At 39.1% G+C, this 17,963-nt stretch overlaps 1 protein-coding gene across 3 annotated transcripts in view; it reads left to right on the top strand.

Annotated features, from left to right (window-relative positions):
* Positions 1-17,963, top strand: part of CFAP61 (cilia and flagella associated protein 61) — a 123,705-nt gene that overhangs the window by 37,056 nt on the left and 68,686 nt on the right. For all 3 annotated transcript variants that reach the window (XM_069787785.1, XM_069787787.1, XM_069787786.1), the window contains exons 15-16: positions 534-740; positions 3,480-3,614. In XM_069787785.1, the coding sequence (XP_069643886.1) occupies positions 534-740; positions 3,480-3,614 (342 nt within the window). The remainder of the gene's footprint in view (positions 1-533; positions 741-3,479; positions 3,615-17,963) is intronic.

Genomic DNA, 17,963 nt, shown 5'->3' with positions numbered 1-17,963 from the left:
AAAATAGCTCTTAATTATATTAAGAGCATTGAGATAAGAGGATATAGCAATTTCTCTTGAGTGTATAAATGTGCAAAAATCTCAGCTTATCACTTCAACACGGAAGACTTGTTGGAGGGCATTTCTTACACAGCTTTTTTCTGTAAAATTCCCCTTTTCCAGTTTAAGTTTTGTGAAAGGACAGTTTAGGCTTCTCTGTCCTGAACTCAGCAAAACAGAGTTGTTTGGGTTTTTTTTTTTTCTCCATGAATGTCTATTAACCTGTATCAGACATTGTTGTGAAAGGCTCAAACATGCATTCCCTGTAAATGAAGGTGGGCGAGCTGCAAGAATAGATTCTGATACAATGAAAAGACTTTCAAGAAAAATGTGTTCAGTCAGTGTGCTTTAATTGAGAAGAACTCTTAAAGGCACTTAATTTCAGTGTTCAAATTTAGTTCCTTAATTGACAGAAAGCATCTTGTTGGCACTTGCTAAAATATTGTAAATGTAGCTGTTTCATCACTGCTGATTTCCAAATTCTTATTTTCTAGGATATTGAGTACATTCGATCACATTACAACATTGAAGATTTTATTCATTTTAATCACCACCAGCAAGAAGAGCATGGACATCTTTACCACTTTGTCTTGAATCCTATATTTCATCACTATACAAAACACTTTCTAAAGGAGATTCTTCGCTTGGCCCGCAAATCTTCTCTTTACTATCCTATTTATCCACAGTATGTGGAAGGCAAGGTAAGGAGAAAGTTATTTGTATTTCTTATATTAAATATTGTCACCTTTGCTCGCTTTATTTTTCTCTTTGCTTCTGTGAATGACTGTAAACAGGAATTTTCTTAGCAACCTGCAGCAAATTGTACTTTCTTTTCTTCTTGCATGATATAATCTGCACTCATGGACATAGCTGTTGCATAGTAGGGCTAGTCCGTAGCATGCTCAGTAGTGCATGGGAGTCCAGACCTGCCCAGTGTCTTTAGGAAGCACGTGGAGGAGCAGGAATTTGAAGTGTACTTGGCCTTGGCTCTTTGCCTAGTCTGTGAAGGGAGAGAACCTCTTCCTAGGGGGTGGCTCCTTCTGAGCTGATTCACTCTTTGCAAATCTCTGTTTCTCAATTTAATTTAGAGGATCCTAGGGCAACTGTTCTCTAAATGTAGTTAGATGTCTTAAGTTACACACAGTAGTATGTTTCCCTGGGAGCAGCACAGCAGAGGAATAATTTGTTTGCTACCTCCTCACTTGTTTCTGGAAGAAGTATATCTGCTTCTTACCCAAATAGGTTCGTGTATTGCTCTCGCCTCGTGCATTGTGTCAGCCCCCTCCATAAATGTGCTTTAGTACTGATAGTCACATTTCTGCCCGTGTCTGCCCTTTCCTGCCCGTTCCCAATAGATTGGTTCTAGGATGAAGTAGGAAGCATCCAGTATTCCCACTCCTGCCTATGTTAGGAGTCTGTGTCTGAGTTGTAAGCTGTAGTTTGGGTTTGACTTTGTTTCTTGCCCTTGTGTTGGATGTATAGGTGAAGAAACAAGAAACTCACAACTCATCAACTGAGGACACCAACATAATAGTTTCTATTTAATTGTTTTTAACATGCTAATACACCTGGTATACCTTTATCACTTGCAAAATCAGTTACCAATCAGGTTTTAAATGACAACATATAAAGCACATATTCTGTCTTTATATTTAACAACGATTTGTATTTCCTGTCATAGTTTAATAACCTGATCAAGTTGTACTGTCCCACATACCTCCACTCAGCTGCATAATTAATTTTGAGAGATACCAGTATTTGTTTAGATTCAGGACAAAGTGGAGGGCGGGGAAGAAAAAAGGAATGATGTTGCTGGGCATAATGTAGCATAAGTAAATGCAATGGGATAATATTAGAAACACATCAAGGTGGTTAATAAGAACTCTTCAGAAGTGATTTAGGTACTCTAGACTGTGTTTCATCAGAAGTGAGCGGGACCTAGGCACCTCATTGTCATTGAAAATGTGTCTTGTGTTTCTGCAAGTGCCACAGAAGAACCATAAGAACCTAACGCTGTGTGGGAAAATCCATTTCCGAGAAGAATGTAATTTGTGGAAGCAAAATAAAAGATTCTTTCAAAAATACTCATGTGTGTGTCTTGTCATCAGTCTCATGTCAGAAAAGGGAACACAAGGTAAAATTTTCAAACATGTCAAGTCATTGATGTGTAGCTATCTAAAGCTACTATCTGGCCCAGCCTAATCACCTAGGCTCCTGCCAGCGTTAATGGAGAAAACACGGTGCATCCAGAGGGCAGTTCATCCATCGATCATAACTGCCTATCTTAGGACAGAAAGAATTGCTCTCTGGAGATGCTCATCTCTCTAACTCTGGGGGGTGTCTGCATGGCTAGCTAAAGTAAGCACCTGGCTTTTAGATGGTGACTGAGATGAATTCTGTCCTCAGTGACTTGGGTGTTTTTGAAATCACCACTCTTTTTAACATCGGAACTTTGACAGGTTAGACATAGGTACATTTTCAGAAGGATGTTTTTTCCTGTGTGCATTTGTGGAGTTTTTTAAGTGTTCTCTTGAGGAACCAATGTCCTTGCATGGCATTAGGTTCTCAGGTTCTTAAGAGGCACTTACAAAAATGCAGTTTAATGGCAGTGGAGAGAAGAGAAAAGTTGAATCTTACTAATGATTCCAGTTTGGCCTACTTCCAGGCTACAGAGTTCCTTTAAGTTACTTCAGCTTATCATTGCTTTCTAATAAGTGGTAAATGTGATATTTTACTCAGTTTTCAACATAGTAACATCAAGTTTTTTCAATATTTATGGATGGAACTGTACTTCAGTGCAATTTAGTTTGCATTAATGTTCATTCTCTATTTCCTGTAATTCTCTTAATTATTTTTTTCCCCTTTCATGTTGTAAATTATGACAGAGCCAGTCAAGCTACAATAAATGGAACACAGCTATTTCTAATGATCTATGCTATTCACATTAGCATTAGGGGTTTTGTTCACTTCAAGTTTATGCCAGTTTATTAACATTTATCACTTGGATGAAATTGACATTTTAGTTGGTATAGAATTTCTATATAAATTCATAACCGTTCTTTGCCAAACAAGCAAAGGTTAGCAGTAAGCAGATAACATAGCTTAATGAGGTCAAATCAAGCTGATTCATGATCGCTACGGAGAAAAATATCCTCCTGGGGAAAATACTTGTGCTGAAAAATCCCATAAACCAAACCACTTGTTTATCTGTCATTCCCACAGAGATAGTAATGTAATTACTCTCATAATTATCTTCATTAGTGTCAGGAATTATCTGCAATTCATTCCTCTGCTCTGAGTATGTTTGTTTATTTGCTGATTTTTCTCTCAGATTTAGCCAACAGAGCTAAGAATTTTGTATTTGCAAAGCCATACAACAGACATCTGTGATGCACTGTTCTGACATTCTCTCTGCTGAAATATAGATTGCTGTCTTTCAGTTTCAGAATCCCTGTGCCCATTCCCTGACATCTGCCCTTCATTACATGGTTCCCGTGCGACCAAGACGACAGATTGTCTATCCTCTGGAAGAGCTTGGCATAAACGCTCCATCAGAGCAGGTCTCCAAGGATCAGGTGGGTAACAGAAGCAGCAGCAGGCAAGAGGCATAGCGCCAGCTAATGCAGGGTTTGGCAGATGGGATGGCATTACCATCTTAGTGTTGATAGGTTGCTTCTTAATTACACTAAACATGGTGTCCATACCCTTACAATCCCAACTTTGCTTCTGCACAACCATCACTTCTTCTAAGCTTGAGTTTCAAACACATTACAAAGAGCAATCACTGAACTATAACATTTACATACTAAATGCTTACATTGTAACAGTATTTTTTCATGACCTTATTTTCAAACTCACAACACATTTTAAATGCTCTGACTTACTGTTCAGCCCTTCTTCCTGGCAAATTTGTTTAAGTATTATGCTCTGCAAGTGGAAAAAATACAATGTCATGCTTCTGACTATTTCTGTAGAAACTGCTTAAGTAAATTTTATTTTTCAGTCCCAAAGTCAGGTTTCTTCCATGCACAAGATACCCTGAAAGAACACTTAAAAATATCAGGAATGATTTAACAGCAAAGGAAAAGATTGTTTTCATTACCAAACAGTTCTTATTTGCATAGCACTCATGCAATCTGAAGGTTCTAAACTAGAAGTCTCAAAATTTCATTTGTGAAATAACTTACACCTTATTCTGTCTTATATTTTTAAGTAACTAAAATTTGATGTGAAGATGGTTCCTCACAAGAGTAACTACCAAACCTGAAATATTAGGAAAAACACCATTAGCAATGGATACTCTCAGTAGGTAGCTGTGACTTCCTAAAGAAACATAATTAGGGAGCTTTATGTCTGTCTACTAACTTCCAGTTGGCTGAGATGGGCTCCCATATAATATTTTAGTGCTGTCCTTTTCACAGTTAGTAATTTTTGGCATCCAAAACTCTTAATTAGGCAGCAGTTGGCAAAGCAAAATCCAGAACATAGCTGAGGCTATTGGTCTGAGTTTGGCTTTGTTGAACAGTCTTCCCTCAACACGCACATCCCTGCCTTCCTCTTCTCTGCAGAATAAAGTATCTGATGCTTTTCTTTAAACTACTTCCTATTTTATCTTTAAAATGAACTGTTGCTTTCTCACTAGAAGAACTTATCTTAGCATTTTTGTTGGAGCCGGAAAGTCACAGACTTCCGATGTTTGTAAGATTTGCAAATCTGTTGTCTGCTCCATTCCCAGGTTCCTCCTGAGGATTTCTAAGAGTTGCAGGTAGTGAGATAATTGTTTAAAATCTCAAAAGTTTAATGAATTTCTATTGAATAAAAGGTGCGAGATGTTTGCTAACAAAGTTTTGCTGAAAAAAAAATTAAGGCTAGCCACTGTATAAGTTATCCATGCATATGCACTGGCATTAATTATAGATTTTTTGACAGACTTTGTTCTGTCAAAACTGACATCTGTGGTTGGTCCCTAGGTGGTAACTTGAGGATAAAGCTAGTCCACTACTGCTGCCTGTAGTTTTCTGAAATACCAAGAATTTGAAACTATATAAAGCTAAACCGAGTCTTCTGTTGAGTGAATGAAATTACCTTTAACCACCATACGTTGTGAAAACTGTATAACTTAAGAGATAACCTACCATAGGGGACTGAGCGTACTCGTAAAAGTAAGGAGCTGGTGCTGCTTTTAGATTTTGGATGTTTTGTTAGCCCTGGTAGTAGCCAGGCATAAGGCATTTGTCCTCTCTCTACTCTAATGTTTCAGAAAGGAAGATTGATTCCCATCAATAACCTTGCACTTCCCTGCAAAATCCTGCAGCTAAGTTGCAAGTAAAATGAGATGTATTTTATGAAATGAATATAATCAAATTTCAGTAGGCACAAAATTATTATACTTCTACTTTTTTGTAGCGATCAAAAGGCCTGCTCAGACACTCTGTAAACAGAAGGACACAATCTGTGTTGCAAAGAGCAAAATATCCCACCAAGGAGTTAAATGTGATAACTCTGCAAAGTGGAAGGGCTGAGAATTGTCACCTTAAAAAATACTGTGATACAAGGTGACATGCGTTTTGGTTGTGGAAGATGCTAGCAGGCCAGGAAGTGAGGTAAAAGGGAAATGGAAAAACAATGTCCTAAGGAAAGCATGGAGAAGAGAGGGAGAAAAGTGAAAGGCAAACAAAGAGGCTGGAGTAGGAATTAGTGGGAAGTTGTCTGAGGCAAGCACCTGGATAGCAGTAAAGAGAAAATGTCTGCTATCATCTTTGTTATGGTGGTTTTAAACAAGATAGGGGCAGGATCTTGCAGAATCTTAAAAGCTTTGTGCAAGCAAGGATTTCAAGTAGTTGAGACTGCTCCTCTTTTCTTTATCACACGTCTCTATTCTAGCTCACCAAGCTTGTTTTAGCTGAGGAGGCTTTGCCTTCTCATATTAGAAAGCACTTATTTCTGACATTAACCCCTGCCCACTTTGTCCCTGAAAGCTGGGTTATCATTGTAATTCTTGTTTTAAAGAGCTCTGCAATGATGGCAGGAGTTTATCACATAAACTACAATACCAAGATTGTAAATGCAAGTCAATTTCAGAAGTGTAAAATTTTCATTTGACTGCCTGTCCTAATTAATTGCTTGAGTATCTATCGCTTATGATGGAGATAATTGTAATGAAATTCTTGCTTTGATACCCACAAGATGCCCCTTGATATCTAGCCATCAACATCTGCTTCTCATCTAGTGCTTTTTCAGCTGCCTTCCTCTTGTTCCAGCCTTTTTTGTGCTATCTCTCTCCTTTTCTTGCTGCAAAATTTATTTTTCACCAGTAACAGCTTGGGGCTTAGCAGCTCAGCCATTCAGTGTCTAAGTACAGCTCTTGATTTGTACATTTATATCTCTGTAGGCCATTAGTGGCACACTGGGAGCCCTGGGGCTCGATCAGTTTGTGTACCAATTTAATACATTCCAGCCTGCTTGTGAGCATGAAGAGATTCACCCATAAAGATTGACCCAGTACAGATAACTCAACCAGGACCCACAAGGACTCTTTCCCATTTCTTCCTCCAAAGCCAGAAGTGAAAGCAGCAATCTAAATCAGAAAAGCTTTGCCCTCAGCTAATGCCCATGCATTGCCAGTCCAGATGGATCTCGGCTGTGCTGGAGAGGTGGTTTTCCTGCAGGTCTGGATCGGTTGTTAGATGAGCACCAGAAATTAAGTTTGTGGTAACTTCTTCTCATTGCCCCTCTGTCAAATCTCTCTATTCTACTGCAGTGTCTGGAAAAATCAAAAAGTGGATAATGCCATGTGCCACCCTACTGTAGATTCCTGCCTGCTTCTAGCAGGCAGCATGAGCTGTATGTTGTGGTGTCTAAGAATGCATAGGTCCTTCTTCCTATAGTCTTTCTGGGAGAGCTAGGTGTAAGGTAGAGAGATTTACTCTTAAAATCCAGAAATGTATCATATAAAATCATGATTTACCATTACCTGAATGACTAACTGCAGTTTTCCAGCCACTCTGTTCTCTCTGTGTCCTTGTGGTATTTCCCTTGGTTCAATATCGTTTCTAGTTTGAGCCAGGCTTTTGATTTGTGTTGCCTCTTTGCTTATCATTAAAATGAGTATGACTCCCTGTTGAGGAACTCTACCTGTTCCTCCTCTCTGTTGTCTGGCCTTTTTATTAAAGCTTTGCATAGGTTTTAAGGCAGCCACAATTTTTTTCACTCTTTCTCTTAAACCACAACTTTGCTGCTTCATCTCTGCATCGGAAGACCTGTCACTTCCCTAGCAGTGGCTCTCCATTCCTCAAGGGCTGCAAATTCTTATGAACATAGTAGTATCTTCCTATAACAGTCACTAATGACAGAGTATGTTTTTACCATACCCCTTGAGATAGCAAATACATTTTGCTGCTGCTTTTGTGTGTCTGTTCCTACAAAACTCTATCTCCCGTTGCTCTACTGAAGAGATGTGGGTAAATCAGGTAAGGATTGATGGAGAAGGCACAGAGGGGGAGGCATTAGACTCCGCTGTCTCCCATTGCAGCCCTCTGGAATGGCACAGATGCTAACGATATTATTTGCATCTAGTCCTGGAAGTGCCCAGACTTCAGGATGCCTGTTCAGCCTGTGCCTCTGCAGCAAGCGTATCAGAGGTTCTACATATTAGCTCAAAATTGCATCAGGCCATACATCTGCCATGCTCTAGGGTTTCAGGACACAGACCTGAAAAAGCTTCTGTCTGCTCATTAGATCAAACACTCTCTACAGCTGTTCCAAATCAAAAGGAAATCTCTTGATTTTTTTGTATTCTGAATCAGTAACCAGTTTCGAAGCGCCAATTGGCAGAAGATCCAAAGATTCAAAATCTTAATTCCCACAGTGTTAGAACAGATTAGATTATTATTGTGTTTTGCACATCTGTCAGTCATTTCAGTCATGTTGTGTTAAAAAACAGTTGGTTACAACAGAATACTAAATATCTTATAAAGCGCTGCTGGCCTTTACGGTGCATGTAATTATTGGTGGGGTAGAAAACTACAGATAATTAAATAATTTTTAATGACTTCTTCATAAATAAACAATTTATAAACTTGTTTGCTTTCTCACCATCTGGGAGCATTCTGTTATCCATCTGCTTCATGTAATTATCAATAAAAGGGAAGAATAGGTGATATAATTAACAAAAAATAACTGATCCACAATGAAGAACAAAAATGTCACACATCTGTTGAATTATTTTCTTGTTTCTGCCCTTTCATTATTATTCATGCTATTTTTGGGGGGGGGGTGTTTTTTTATTATTATTTATTTCGTGGCTGCATTCAAGCTGTCAGGTTTTATTGCACAGTTCAGAATTGTTTTTCCTGCTATAGCTCACAAAAAGAAGACAGAAAGAAGCCCATACAGTGTTGTATAAATTTATTTTGAAGAAAACCAAACAAAACCAACACTTTGTCAGTTAATTTGGTACTTCCGAAGTGATGCTACAGGTGCATTACAGGAAATGTTTAAATCAGGACAAGAAGTAGGGAGTGAAAGAGGGTCAGACAAAGAGCTGGAGTCAGATGCTCAGCCCAGCTTTGTGTTGTCTGAGCTAGTTGTCTTAAAACTTGTTCAAGAGTTGTGTGTTGCCAGGATGGCTGGGTAGATGTCCAGGAAATCACTCAGGGCGGGGGGGGGGGGGGGGGGAGAATGCCTGTACAGCAGTGAGTTCTGTACTCCTTCAGTGGCCATGATTTCATTTCTGTGTGATTAAACAGTGTGCTTTCTCAGCAGTCCTTTATTTAAAAAAACCCTCCAAACAAAAATAACTTTCATGTTACATCCTTTAATATGCTATTGGAGATTATAAATTTTCCTCGAGAAAGTTAGTTGAAAGTTGGTTTACCCGACTGAAAAGCACACAGGGGACCTTATCAGGATAAATACTCTTTTGAATCTGAAGAAAATACCTCATGTACATGGAATTCAGTAATGCAGTGCATGAAAACGTGCCACCTTTTGTTCTTAGTGGTATCAGCTGTGGAAGGTGGTACCCTTCTGCTCTTTCATACTTGCATTGCTTTGCAGGTTATGTGAATTGAACTATTGTCGCTAGAATGGTAAAGTCTGTTTACCCCAGATGTAACAAGTTGGTCTTATTAATAGCACTAGCCTTTTTTCTTCAAAAGAGGATTTTTCCTTTACCATTTAGAGGAAAACTTTCAATGTCCTCTTTTCCCCTCAAAGTAGTCATGGAGCTTTCACTATTGCATTATCAGTGGTGTGTACTGTTTTGCAAATGTGTAGCCTGTGGACTCCATGACTCTCTGGACCATCTAGAAGGGGTTTGCAAAAAGGAGAAGCTAACAAAGGCAGGCCTATTGTGCATATTCTTACATTGTGTGTTGTTCTACATTACCACATGAAACCATTTGGGGCCAGAACATGAGAAAAGGCTGAAAACTTGCCCTCTTCTTTGTAGTCTGGGAAAAATGGAAGCTTAACCACAGAAGAAATGGTAAATGTTAACGTAATATTCAAGAAGAAATTGGAATACAACGCACTGCTGACTTAATAGTTTTTCAGTGCCAGTATGCACGTATTTTTGTGTGTTTACTTGATTCCACGCTGATGTTTATGGCAAGTGCTGTGAATAAATGGCCTGAAAACAGTTTAAAATAGTTTAAAAAAAAAAGAAGTAAAATGAGAGAAGATACTTAAGATTTATAAAATGTTTTTAAACAATACATGATTGTTTTTAGAGTAATCTTAGAACTTGTTCCATCGAAGTGTATGTTCATACATATTCTCTGTATTGCAGAAGATCCTCAAATGGGTTCGAAGTGTAAGTACTGTCCTGGACTATTCACTATTAAATGAGCTTTTTTAATGTCCATTGTAAAGTTACAGGACTTTAAAACAAAATAAAATATGTCCAGTATGTTTGCCATCGTTGCTAAAAAAAATTTAGCTAGCAGGTAAAACTGAAAAAATTGTTAAAACGTTTTCAAGCTTGACAGAAACTTTCACTTCTGGGGCAGCTTATTTAATAAGTAAATCAGATTATATATATATATATGTGTTTGTATAGGAAACTCTTCTCTAGATGATAGTGTTTCCTCCAGCAAACTCTTGAGGCATTTCACTCTCTGTAGCTTCTACTTTCTTATGTTTAGGCCAGCTAATTAGAAGTTGCCCTAACTCTTCACTTGTATGTTAGTGTCTCTGTGTAGTTGGGACATATCTGACTACACCTTCCTCAGTACTTCTTACTGAAAAAAATTGAACAGGATCTTGAATGTTTTGGATCAACAGCCCAGACTGAGCATAATCCATTACCCTGACCTATCAAGGAAGAGGAGTAGAAAGGATTCAGAATTCATGTACTGACAGTTAAAACTCTGCTGTCAAGGTGGAGGAAGGCACAGGAAAAGGTAGGGACATTTGCAACGCATGACTGCAAGTCCCAGCTACTCTAGAGAGTGCAGCTAGAAAATTTTAGCTCGGTTGCATTTAAAAGATAATAAGGAGTTCAAATAAGCAGATTTTAAAACATGGGGGGAGAGGCTGTATACAGCAGAACAACCTGTTCTGAACAAGCAAAGCTTTTTGCTTCTAACTGAACAGTTGAGAGAAATTGAGGGAGCAAGGTTTTTCAACCTTACGCATCCAAAGAGGTGGACAGGTACAGATACAAGTACTATAAAGCAACAACGCTTTTGCTTTGGAATGCATGCCCACCTGAAGTGCAAATGTGTGTCAGAGCACATCTCATTGCAGCTTACAGAGTTGCAGTTACTGGGAAGTATCCGTTCCTTGTCATGGTCTGTATGCGTTACCACAGAAATAGCCATGCTTCTTTAGATGCCTTCTCTCCAACTGTACTCTGTAATAAAAGTTGAAAGTGCACTGAATTACTAAGAGTGGTTAAGAAAAGCTGTTGGTGCTATTTTACTTTATAGCTGTCTGCTTTATAGCAAAGTGTATTCTGACTTAGTATAGTAGTAATAGGAGGTTTCATTTTAGCTCAGTTTCAGTTTGTATGAAATCAATTGAGGCGCTGGAATGTAATGGAAGTGGCTAAAATGTGAAAGGTTTTTGATGGGGTTTTGGGTGGTTGTTTTTTTTTTTTTTAATCATTAAGCCTCTACTAAGGTAACAGAGAATAAATATAGCAAAAAGAGCCTAAGTAGGATGGGCGAGAGAATTCTCTGCTTTTTAAATATCAAGATTCATGTATCAAAGTTAAAACAGAAGCATTCCTATGTGTTATAATTTGTATACGAACACAGTGGTATTACAAACAAAGGCTTGGTGTGTGTATAGTTTTCACTTAACCAGGAAAGTAGTATTAATTTTTAAAGAAGTAACTGTTGCTTAAGATGCTATTGTACTTGAGTAATGAATTTTTAATGCTTTTGTGGTACGTGCATGGATTAAAATCCATTATTTATTGTACCTCCACTTGGTTGGTAAAGGTGATGATTTTATAGCACCGGTAGTCATGCAAACACAGTCATTCTGAACTGATGGCTGATAATAAATTTCCGTACTGTAAATGTCAGTGGGTTTTGTGTGTTGCTGCCATTACATCTTGTTTGGAAGGCTGAATATTACACAATTATGGGAGGCACCAGATGGCATCATTAACAGGAATGCTCTGAATGTTTACCACTTATGTGCATGTGTGAAATTAAAAGTAAGATGACCTATCTTTATTTTGAAAGCGTGGTGTCAGTACTATACAGGTGTTAATGACATTTGCAGCAAACTAAAATAGTCATTTCTGCTTAAAAACAGGTCAGGCTTGTTTTAAAGCTTTTTCAAAGCATTTTGTAGGTTGACTTTGCAAATAGCATAATTGCAGCTTGTAAGGAGGGCATAGATATTTTTTCCACAGAAAGGTAATGCTCACTATTACAAAATGGAGAACCACAGCTGCTGTCACTAAAATATGACTTTATAGTAAGCTGCAAATCAATCTCTCCTTGTATCCTCGTACTGTTATTTAGTTACTTTGTGTTCATTATTTTCAGTATGAAATGTGATGATTTTTTTTACCTTCTTTTTTTTTCTTTTAATTTTATACACCTCTTACATTTTTCAATGAATTCAGTACATTTAGAAAGTGCTACCTCTGTTTCCATGAGTCTGTACGCAGAGTAGGTACAGTGGACAGAGATGCTTCTGTCTTCTCCCTTTCCAGAGCATACAATCCTGTTTTGATATGCATATTGGGTAGTTGTGATGCGTTGCGGTGGTGTCTTCTCTCAAGAGAAGTCCTCAGAGGGAAACTTTCCTGAGCCAGCCAGCAGTCAGAGATTTTTCCAGTTAAGTCTCTTCAGGGGTGTTCAGGTTTTTTTGTAGTGCCTTTTGGAGCTGGACCAGAGAGGTGAAGCAGGACTTGCTTAAAATCAAAGCTTAAGGAAGTCCTTTCGTTCATTGTGGAAGAAAATAATTTAATGTCTGGAAATGCTAGCGGTATTTTCAGTTACATATAATTTTACTGTTTATAGGTAGTCTTAATTTTATTTTATTTTGTTTATTCTACGTGAAGGCAGTATAATCAATGTGTACTCTGATGGCACAAAATAAACCCAAGAAGTTAAGGAGACATTGTTTAAGTTAATGATGGTCTTTGGCTGGCTGCTCAGACCCTGGCCCTAGTGCAGGAAAATATTTTCCATATCCATTTACATTCAGAGCCAATTAGAATAAATAAGTGTTTTCCCATTAATTTGAATGGCTATGGTTCAGACTTATTAGATCCCAACTTCTCTTGTGAAATTGTCAGAAAAGAATGAGCTTTGATTTTAAAATGATGTCATTTGAAGTCTACTTACTAACCTAGTTGGAATGACTTAATAACATGTTAATAATCATGCCACTAAGAGCAGGATTTAAAGAATTCTCTGTCAGCCCTGATACTTGGGAAGTATTTGCATGCTCTTTTGATCCTCCAGGCTCCAGCCTTCTCTGTGCAGGAGTGCAGAGCACAATGACTCTGATTTTAGCATAGAGTGGTGACAGGGACCAAGCTGCAGGCACCCACTTGCTGGACCTGGACTTGGGACGTTCTCTGTCCACCTTCTGGAAGTGCATGGTAAAGGATACGCTCAGACATTAAGGATTGTGTGACTAACAATGAAAGTTAGGCTGGCTATTCAAATACCGTTGTTCAGATGTCTTAGAAATCTGTTCAAATAGCCTGTTTGAAGATGGAAGTTAACAAAATTAATTGTATAAATTATATGGTTAGTACAAAACATTAATTTTGGTAGTTTTCAACTTCTAAATTACTTGGCACATTTTTTCATGTTATTTAATTAGCTTTTTATGGCAGTCTTAGCAGGCTGTTAAAAGAATTCTTCATCCTTTAACATGTCTGCTTTAAAGGTATGGGTTACAATCCTTTTCCAGGATTCACTGGAATCAAGAAGCTGTTTCCAAGAGCATGATGAGGCAGGAGCTCCTGGGTGCCTAGTTTCCAGGGCAGTTGCCACCTGTTGAATTGTTGGTATAGTCACCAACAAATCTAAAGGACGTTTGGCTTTCCTGCAGTTTTGCTTGGAGAAGCTGATACACTAAATTGTAGAAGTGCAGAAACTATGGCTATTCTTCCTTGTCAAGAAGGCAAGAAGACTGTTAACGCGTCATGGGCAAATGGCATACTCTGGGAGAAGGTATGTCATTGAGAGGAGCTGGCACCATTTATGCTGCTGGTATGAGGAGAAGCACAGAGGTGCTGCAGGGAAAATGCAAGTGGAAGTTTGCTTCCTTGAACCGCCCAGCCCCTGTGCTGCAGAGCTTTATTGCTGGGTAATCACCAATGTCATGGAGCGCGGCACAAAACCATACGCAAGAGTGCTGCTGGTCCTCACTGCAACTGCCAGAACCAGTGAGAGTGCCAGAGACGTACCCCAGTGGAATGGTTTCTGTGACAGCTTTCCCAAAGCACCTTTGCTTCTCTAGACCAGACTCATCTCCACGTAGACAGGTAGAAAGCAGCACAGGCAGCGAGGGCTCAGCGCCATCCCTGTCCTCCTCGGCTGGGCTGGGTCTGCAACCACCCACTGGCAGCAGCCTAGCATCACATGCCTGCCCACATCGTGCTCCCTGGGAGCAGTTTGGTGCAGGATGGTGCCACCTGAGCAGTCATTCTCAGTGGCACCTTGGTGGTGGTGGTGGGGAGCCACACGGTGCTGCCAGGGCATGGTGTCCACCAGAGGAATGCGGCAGGCAGGGCTCCGTGGACGTGCACGTGGTCACCAGCTTGGAGGGATTCAGTCCAGCGTTCTGATGTGGAATGCATCAATCATTGCTTCTGCTGGGGATGAGATGCTGTCAATTAAAAGTAGTGTCTCCTGGGCTGCTGTCAGCACAGGGAACCTTTATAGATGCTGGATTTGTGTGCAAGGTGGAGACATCAGTCATTCTTGTAGTCAGATGACTGGGTGATTATTGGTAACATTTGCTATGAGTCTTCGGGACGAGCTAACATCACTGGTGAGCAGTGTGCATATTGGTTTAACTGCCTCTACAGATTGGCTCAGTGTGCATTCCAGTTGCTATTTCCAGAGACTAATGCAAGCTGCTAGCTTTTTTCCTTGGTTGGTTGTTTCTGTGCAAACTGTGCAGTCAAAGTGTTCTCCCAGGACTCCTTTGCCCAGTGACTGGCCGTTGTACAGACTTTTGAGCTTATGGAGGTCAGTCCTTTGCAAGGACTTCTGAAGGGCAGGATAGACAGACAACCTTTTGGCATTGCATCAATTGACACTGTATGATTATTGCAAGCTCCAGTTTTGCTGTTGTGCCTTTGGGCACAGCCAGACTGTCTCTGAGAGTAAATCAGTCTAGCTTCTTGATGTTAAGTGTAATAGACCTATGATGGTTTATGTAAATTTGGCATACAGAATTGAAATCCATCCAGCCCAACCTCTCCTGTATTTCCTTCCACATTTACGTTGGGAGTCCAGCTAGATAATATCTGGAAGGTATTTCAGGCTGACATTCCTAGATGTTGCTACATTTTTTTATAACTTTTTGAGTCTTGGCCAAAAAACAATAAATTCTGTTTACCACCTGCTTTCTCCCCTTCAAGAATACCTTGTGGGATAGAAATAAACAACAGACAAAGATGAACTGTGAAGCAATGACTGCTGTCAGAGGATAAGTGACTTTCTTAACAGATGAGAATTGGTCTCCATAAAGCAGATTTCTTTATCTTAAAATCTGGGGAAACCAACCCTGAGAGCCAGCCATGTGCTCTCTTGCCAGCTTGAGTGGCTTCGATGAAGTTCCTGTGCCTTCCTGTACATCGCGTTCTTCCCCTGAAAGATGGAGGAGAACTGAACTCTTTGAAAATGGCACCATTTAGAGTTTAGCTATTTGTCCTTTTAAGCTGAGCAGCAAGCAATCGTAAGATCTTTATGCAAGTGTGAACTGTCCAGCCCTCTTTGGGCTGGGAATCCAGATGTTAATGCTAAAAGGAAAAAAGCGCAGTTTCTTACCATGGTAACAGTGGTTCTGCAAGGAAATTAAATATATGTGTCTGTGCTCTGCTCGCCTTTGCTGCTTTTTGGAGTTTGAAGGAAATCCCTGGTTTCATAGGGAGTCACAGAGATTTGCATAGGATTGGTCATGAATATATAGACTGTTTTGCCAGAAGCTGAAGATCAGCATTTATGCATTTAAGATTGGTATAATAATACCAACTTCATTCATAAAGGCCTTTGCGGTTTATGGATGAAAAATATTATATAAAGGCTAGTTATTATCTGTGCAAACTGGTTTTATAGAGCCACAGTTACTAAAGAAGTGTTCTTTGACAAAGACAACAAAATGATTAAGTTTGCAGTCTTCATCACAGTTGTATTTCTTTTTCCTTTTGCTTCTGTTTCTGGTGTTTGTGTAAATCTGTGAATACTTGGAAACAGCTTTTGAAAACATGTTTACAGACATTCCTAATGAGACTTTTTGGAATGTAGCTAGTACTTAGAAAAAATAATAATGTAGGCTGAAAAAGCATGCATTTTCCAGTATTTTTTGTTCAGATCTCCTTGGTAAACATTGATTTTTCTTTTTTTTTCTTGTGATTCAAATGGAGCTTGAAATTAAAATACTTCTGTTTGTTCACCTTCTTGTTTGCCTGCCACCATCGCTGACCTCAGCACTAGTCTAGGAACAGATTTGTTAATCATTTTTACTCCTTCTGATGGCTTTTACAGTAACAGAGTTCAAATTATGTAGATCCTGTACAGCAGTAACTGTCACTCAGGTTTCTCAGTAACAAATGCTAAATTAAAACAAAGCATTGCAGACAGGCATAGAATCCCCCAAGACAGGGCTGGGAGGGTCCCTCCAAGTGGTTCCCTGTTACTTCTGTAGTAATGAGGGATCTGTGAAGGTGCTGAGTACATAACAAATGAGTCAGTCCCATGCTTCTCTTGTTGTACCCTGAGCAGTCCTTCTGAATTCAGGGGCACTTTAACATACTTAAAATTTAGCAAACACTTAAGTGTGTTTAGCTGGATAAGGCCCAGGTCCTTGGTGTGTAATAAAGTCAAGTCTAAATTCTGCTGTGTTACGGAGTCTTGCATGAAGAATTCCAGCAATGAGTGTAACAGCTCTTTGACACACTGCTCATATTTTACTAGGATGTATTTACCAATACCCAATTCAGAAAATAGCACTGTTCCTTTTCTGTCAAAGTTGAAATCCTCTGTCCAACTTGTTTTTTCATTTTGGAGTGTTCAGTTTCCATTTCTTCCTTTTAAATGAAGGTGATGTTCGCTATAAAACCAGACCTATTGTGGAACAATTACAGTAAATATTTTTATAAATCTTACAAATAGCCCAGGGTCCAATGTTTAAAAACAGAACTAGAAGGAGCTACAAAATGTTCTCCATCTGAGTTTGCACCACCAGTGTATATTGTTGAGTAAATACACAACAAATACATGCCCAGGCAATCTGCAAGCTGAGTGGCTACCCAGATGGGAGATCGAGGCACACACAATGAATATATGATGCTTTACATGGTTTGAAAGTGCAAAGAAAAAAATGTGTACAAACATGTTTGCTAAACCAAATAATTATTTCATGTATCTTTTTCCATTGGTTACTTAGCATAGAAGGATGTGTGAATTTTTAATGCTGTAAATTAATCCTACTCTGGCACATATTATGCTGTGAGCTCGTAAGTGAAAGATGTGATTTACATGCAGGATTTGGATTTTCAGTGGAGTATTCTGAGAAATGCATAAGCGTTTTCAGTGGAGGTAAAGTTTGAAGGCCTCTAAGTGGATGGCACTGGCTGTCAGCATGAAAAACTATCCCCCATGATTTAATCAAGAAAGGCCACCTTTGTCAGGAGGTGGAGTTGAAGGCGTAGATGGCCCTCTGCCCTCCCAGGTGGAAGCAATGTGACAGGTGGTGCAATGGCAGAGGCTGTCAGATACCAGAGTGGAAAGGAGGGAAAATAATCTTTTGGATAATCAAAGAAAATACTTTTTTCCTGAGCTATCTATGCCTTTTCTAACAATGGCAATTATTTCTTTTTGCCTTACACTAGTTAATGATTGCTGTTTTATTTAATAAATTGGATACAGAATAAACAAGTTAGAGTTTGCTATTGACCTATCAATTATGATGTCTTATTACTCCTCTGGGGAACATATGTAGTCATTTGTCCTGACATTTTGTTAAAATAAGGTGGTATTATGGGACCAATCCACCTAATTCCTTACTCCCTGGGGCCATTTAGTGTACTTAGCTGTTAGAAAGGTGATTTCTGAAGCATGACAGCTGTTGGTGTTGGGGCCATTGTGTGGTGAACAAAAACGGTTATATTCTACTCATATGCTGCCTTTGTATCATTGATACAGAAGCCATTTCATAAATTAGATACAACCCTTCCCGAGGAAATTGTATTACTGCTTTGTATTTCATTGTTG

The sequence above is a fragment of the Haliaeetus albicilla genome, chromosome 7 (genome assembly GCF_947461875.1).
Source record: "Haliaeetus albicilla chromosome 7, bHalAlb1.1, whole genome shotgun sequence".
NCBI classification, from domain to species: domain Eukaryota; kingdom Metazoa; phylum Chordata; class Aves; order Accipitriformes; family Accipitridae; genus Haliaeetus; species Haliaeetus albicilla.
The sequence above is the reverse complement of the archived record's forward strand: the minus strand, read 5'-3'. Positions and strand labels throughout refer to the sequence as shown.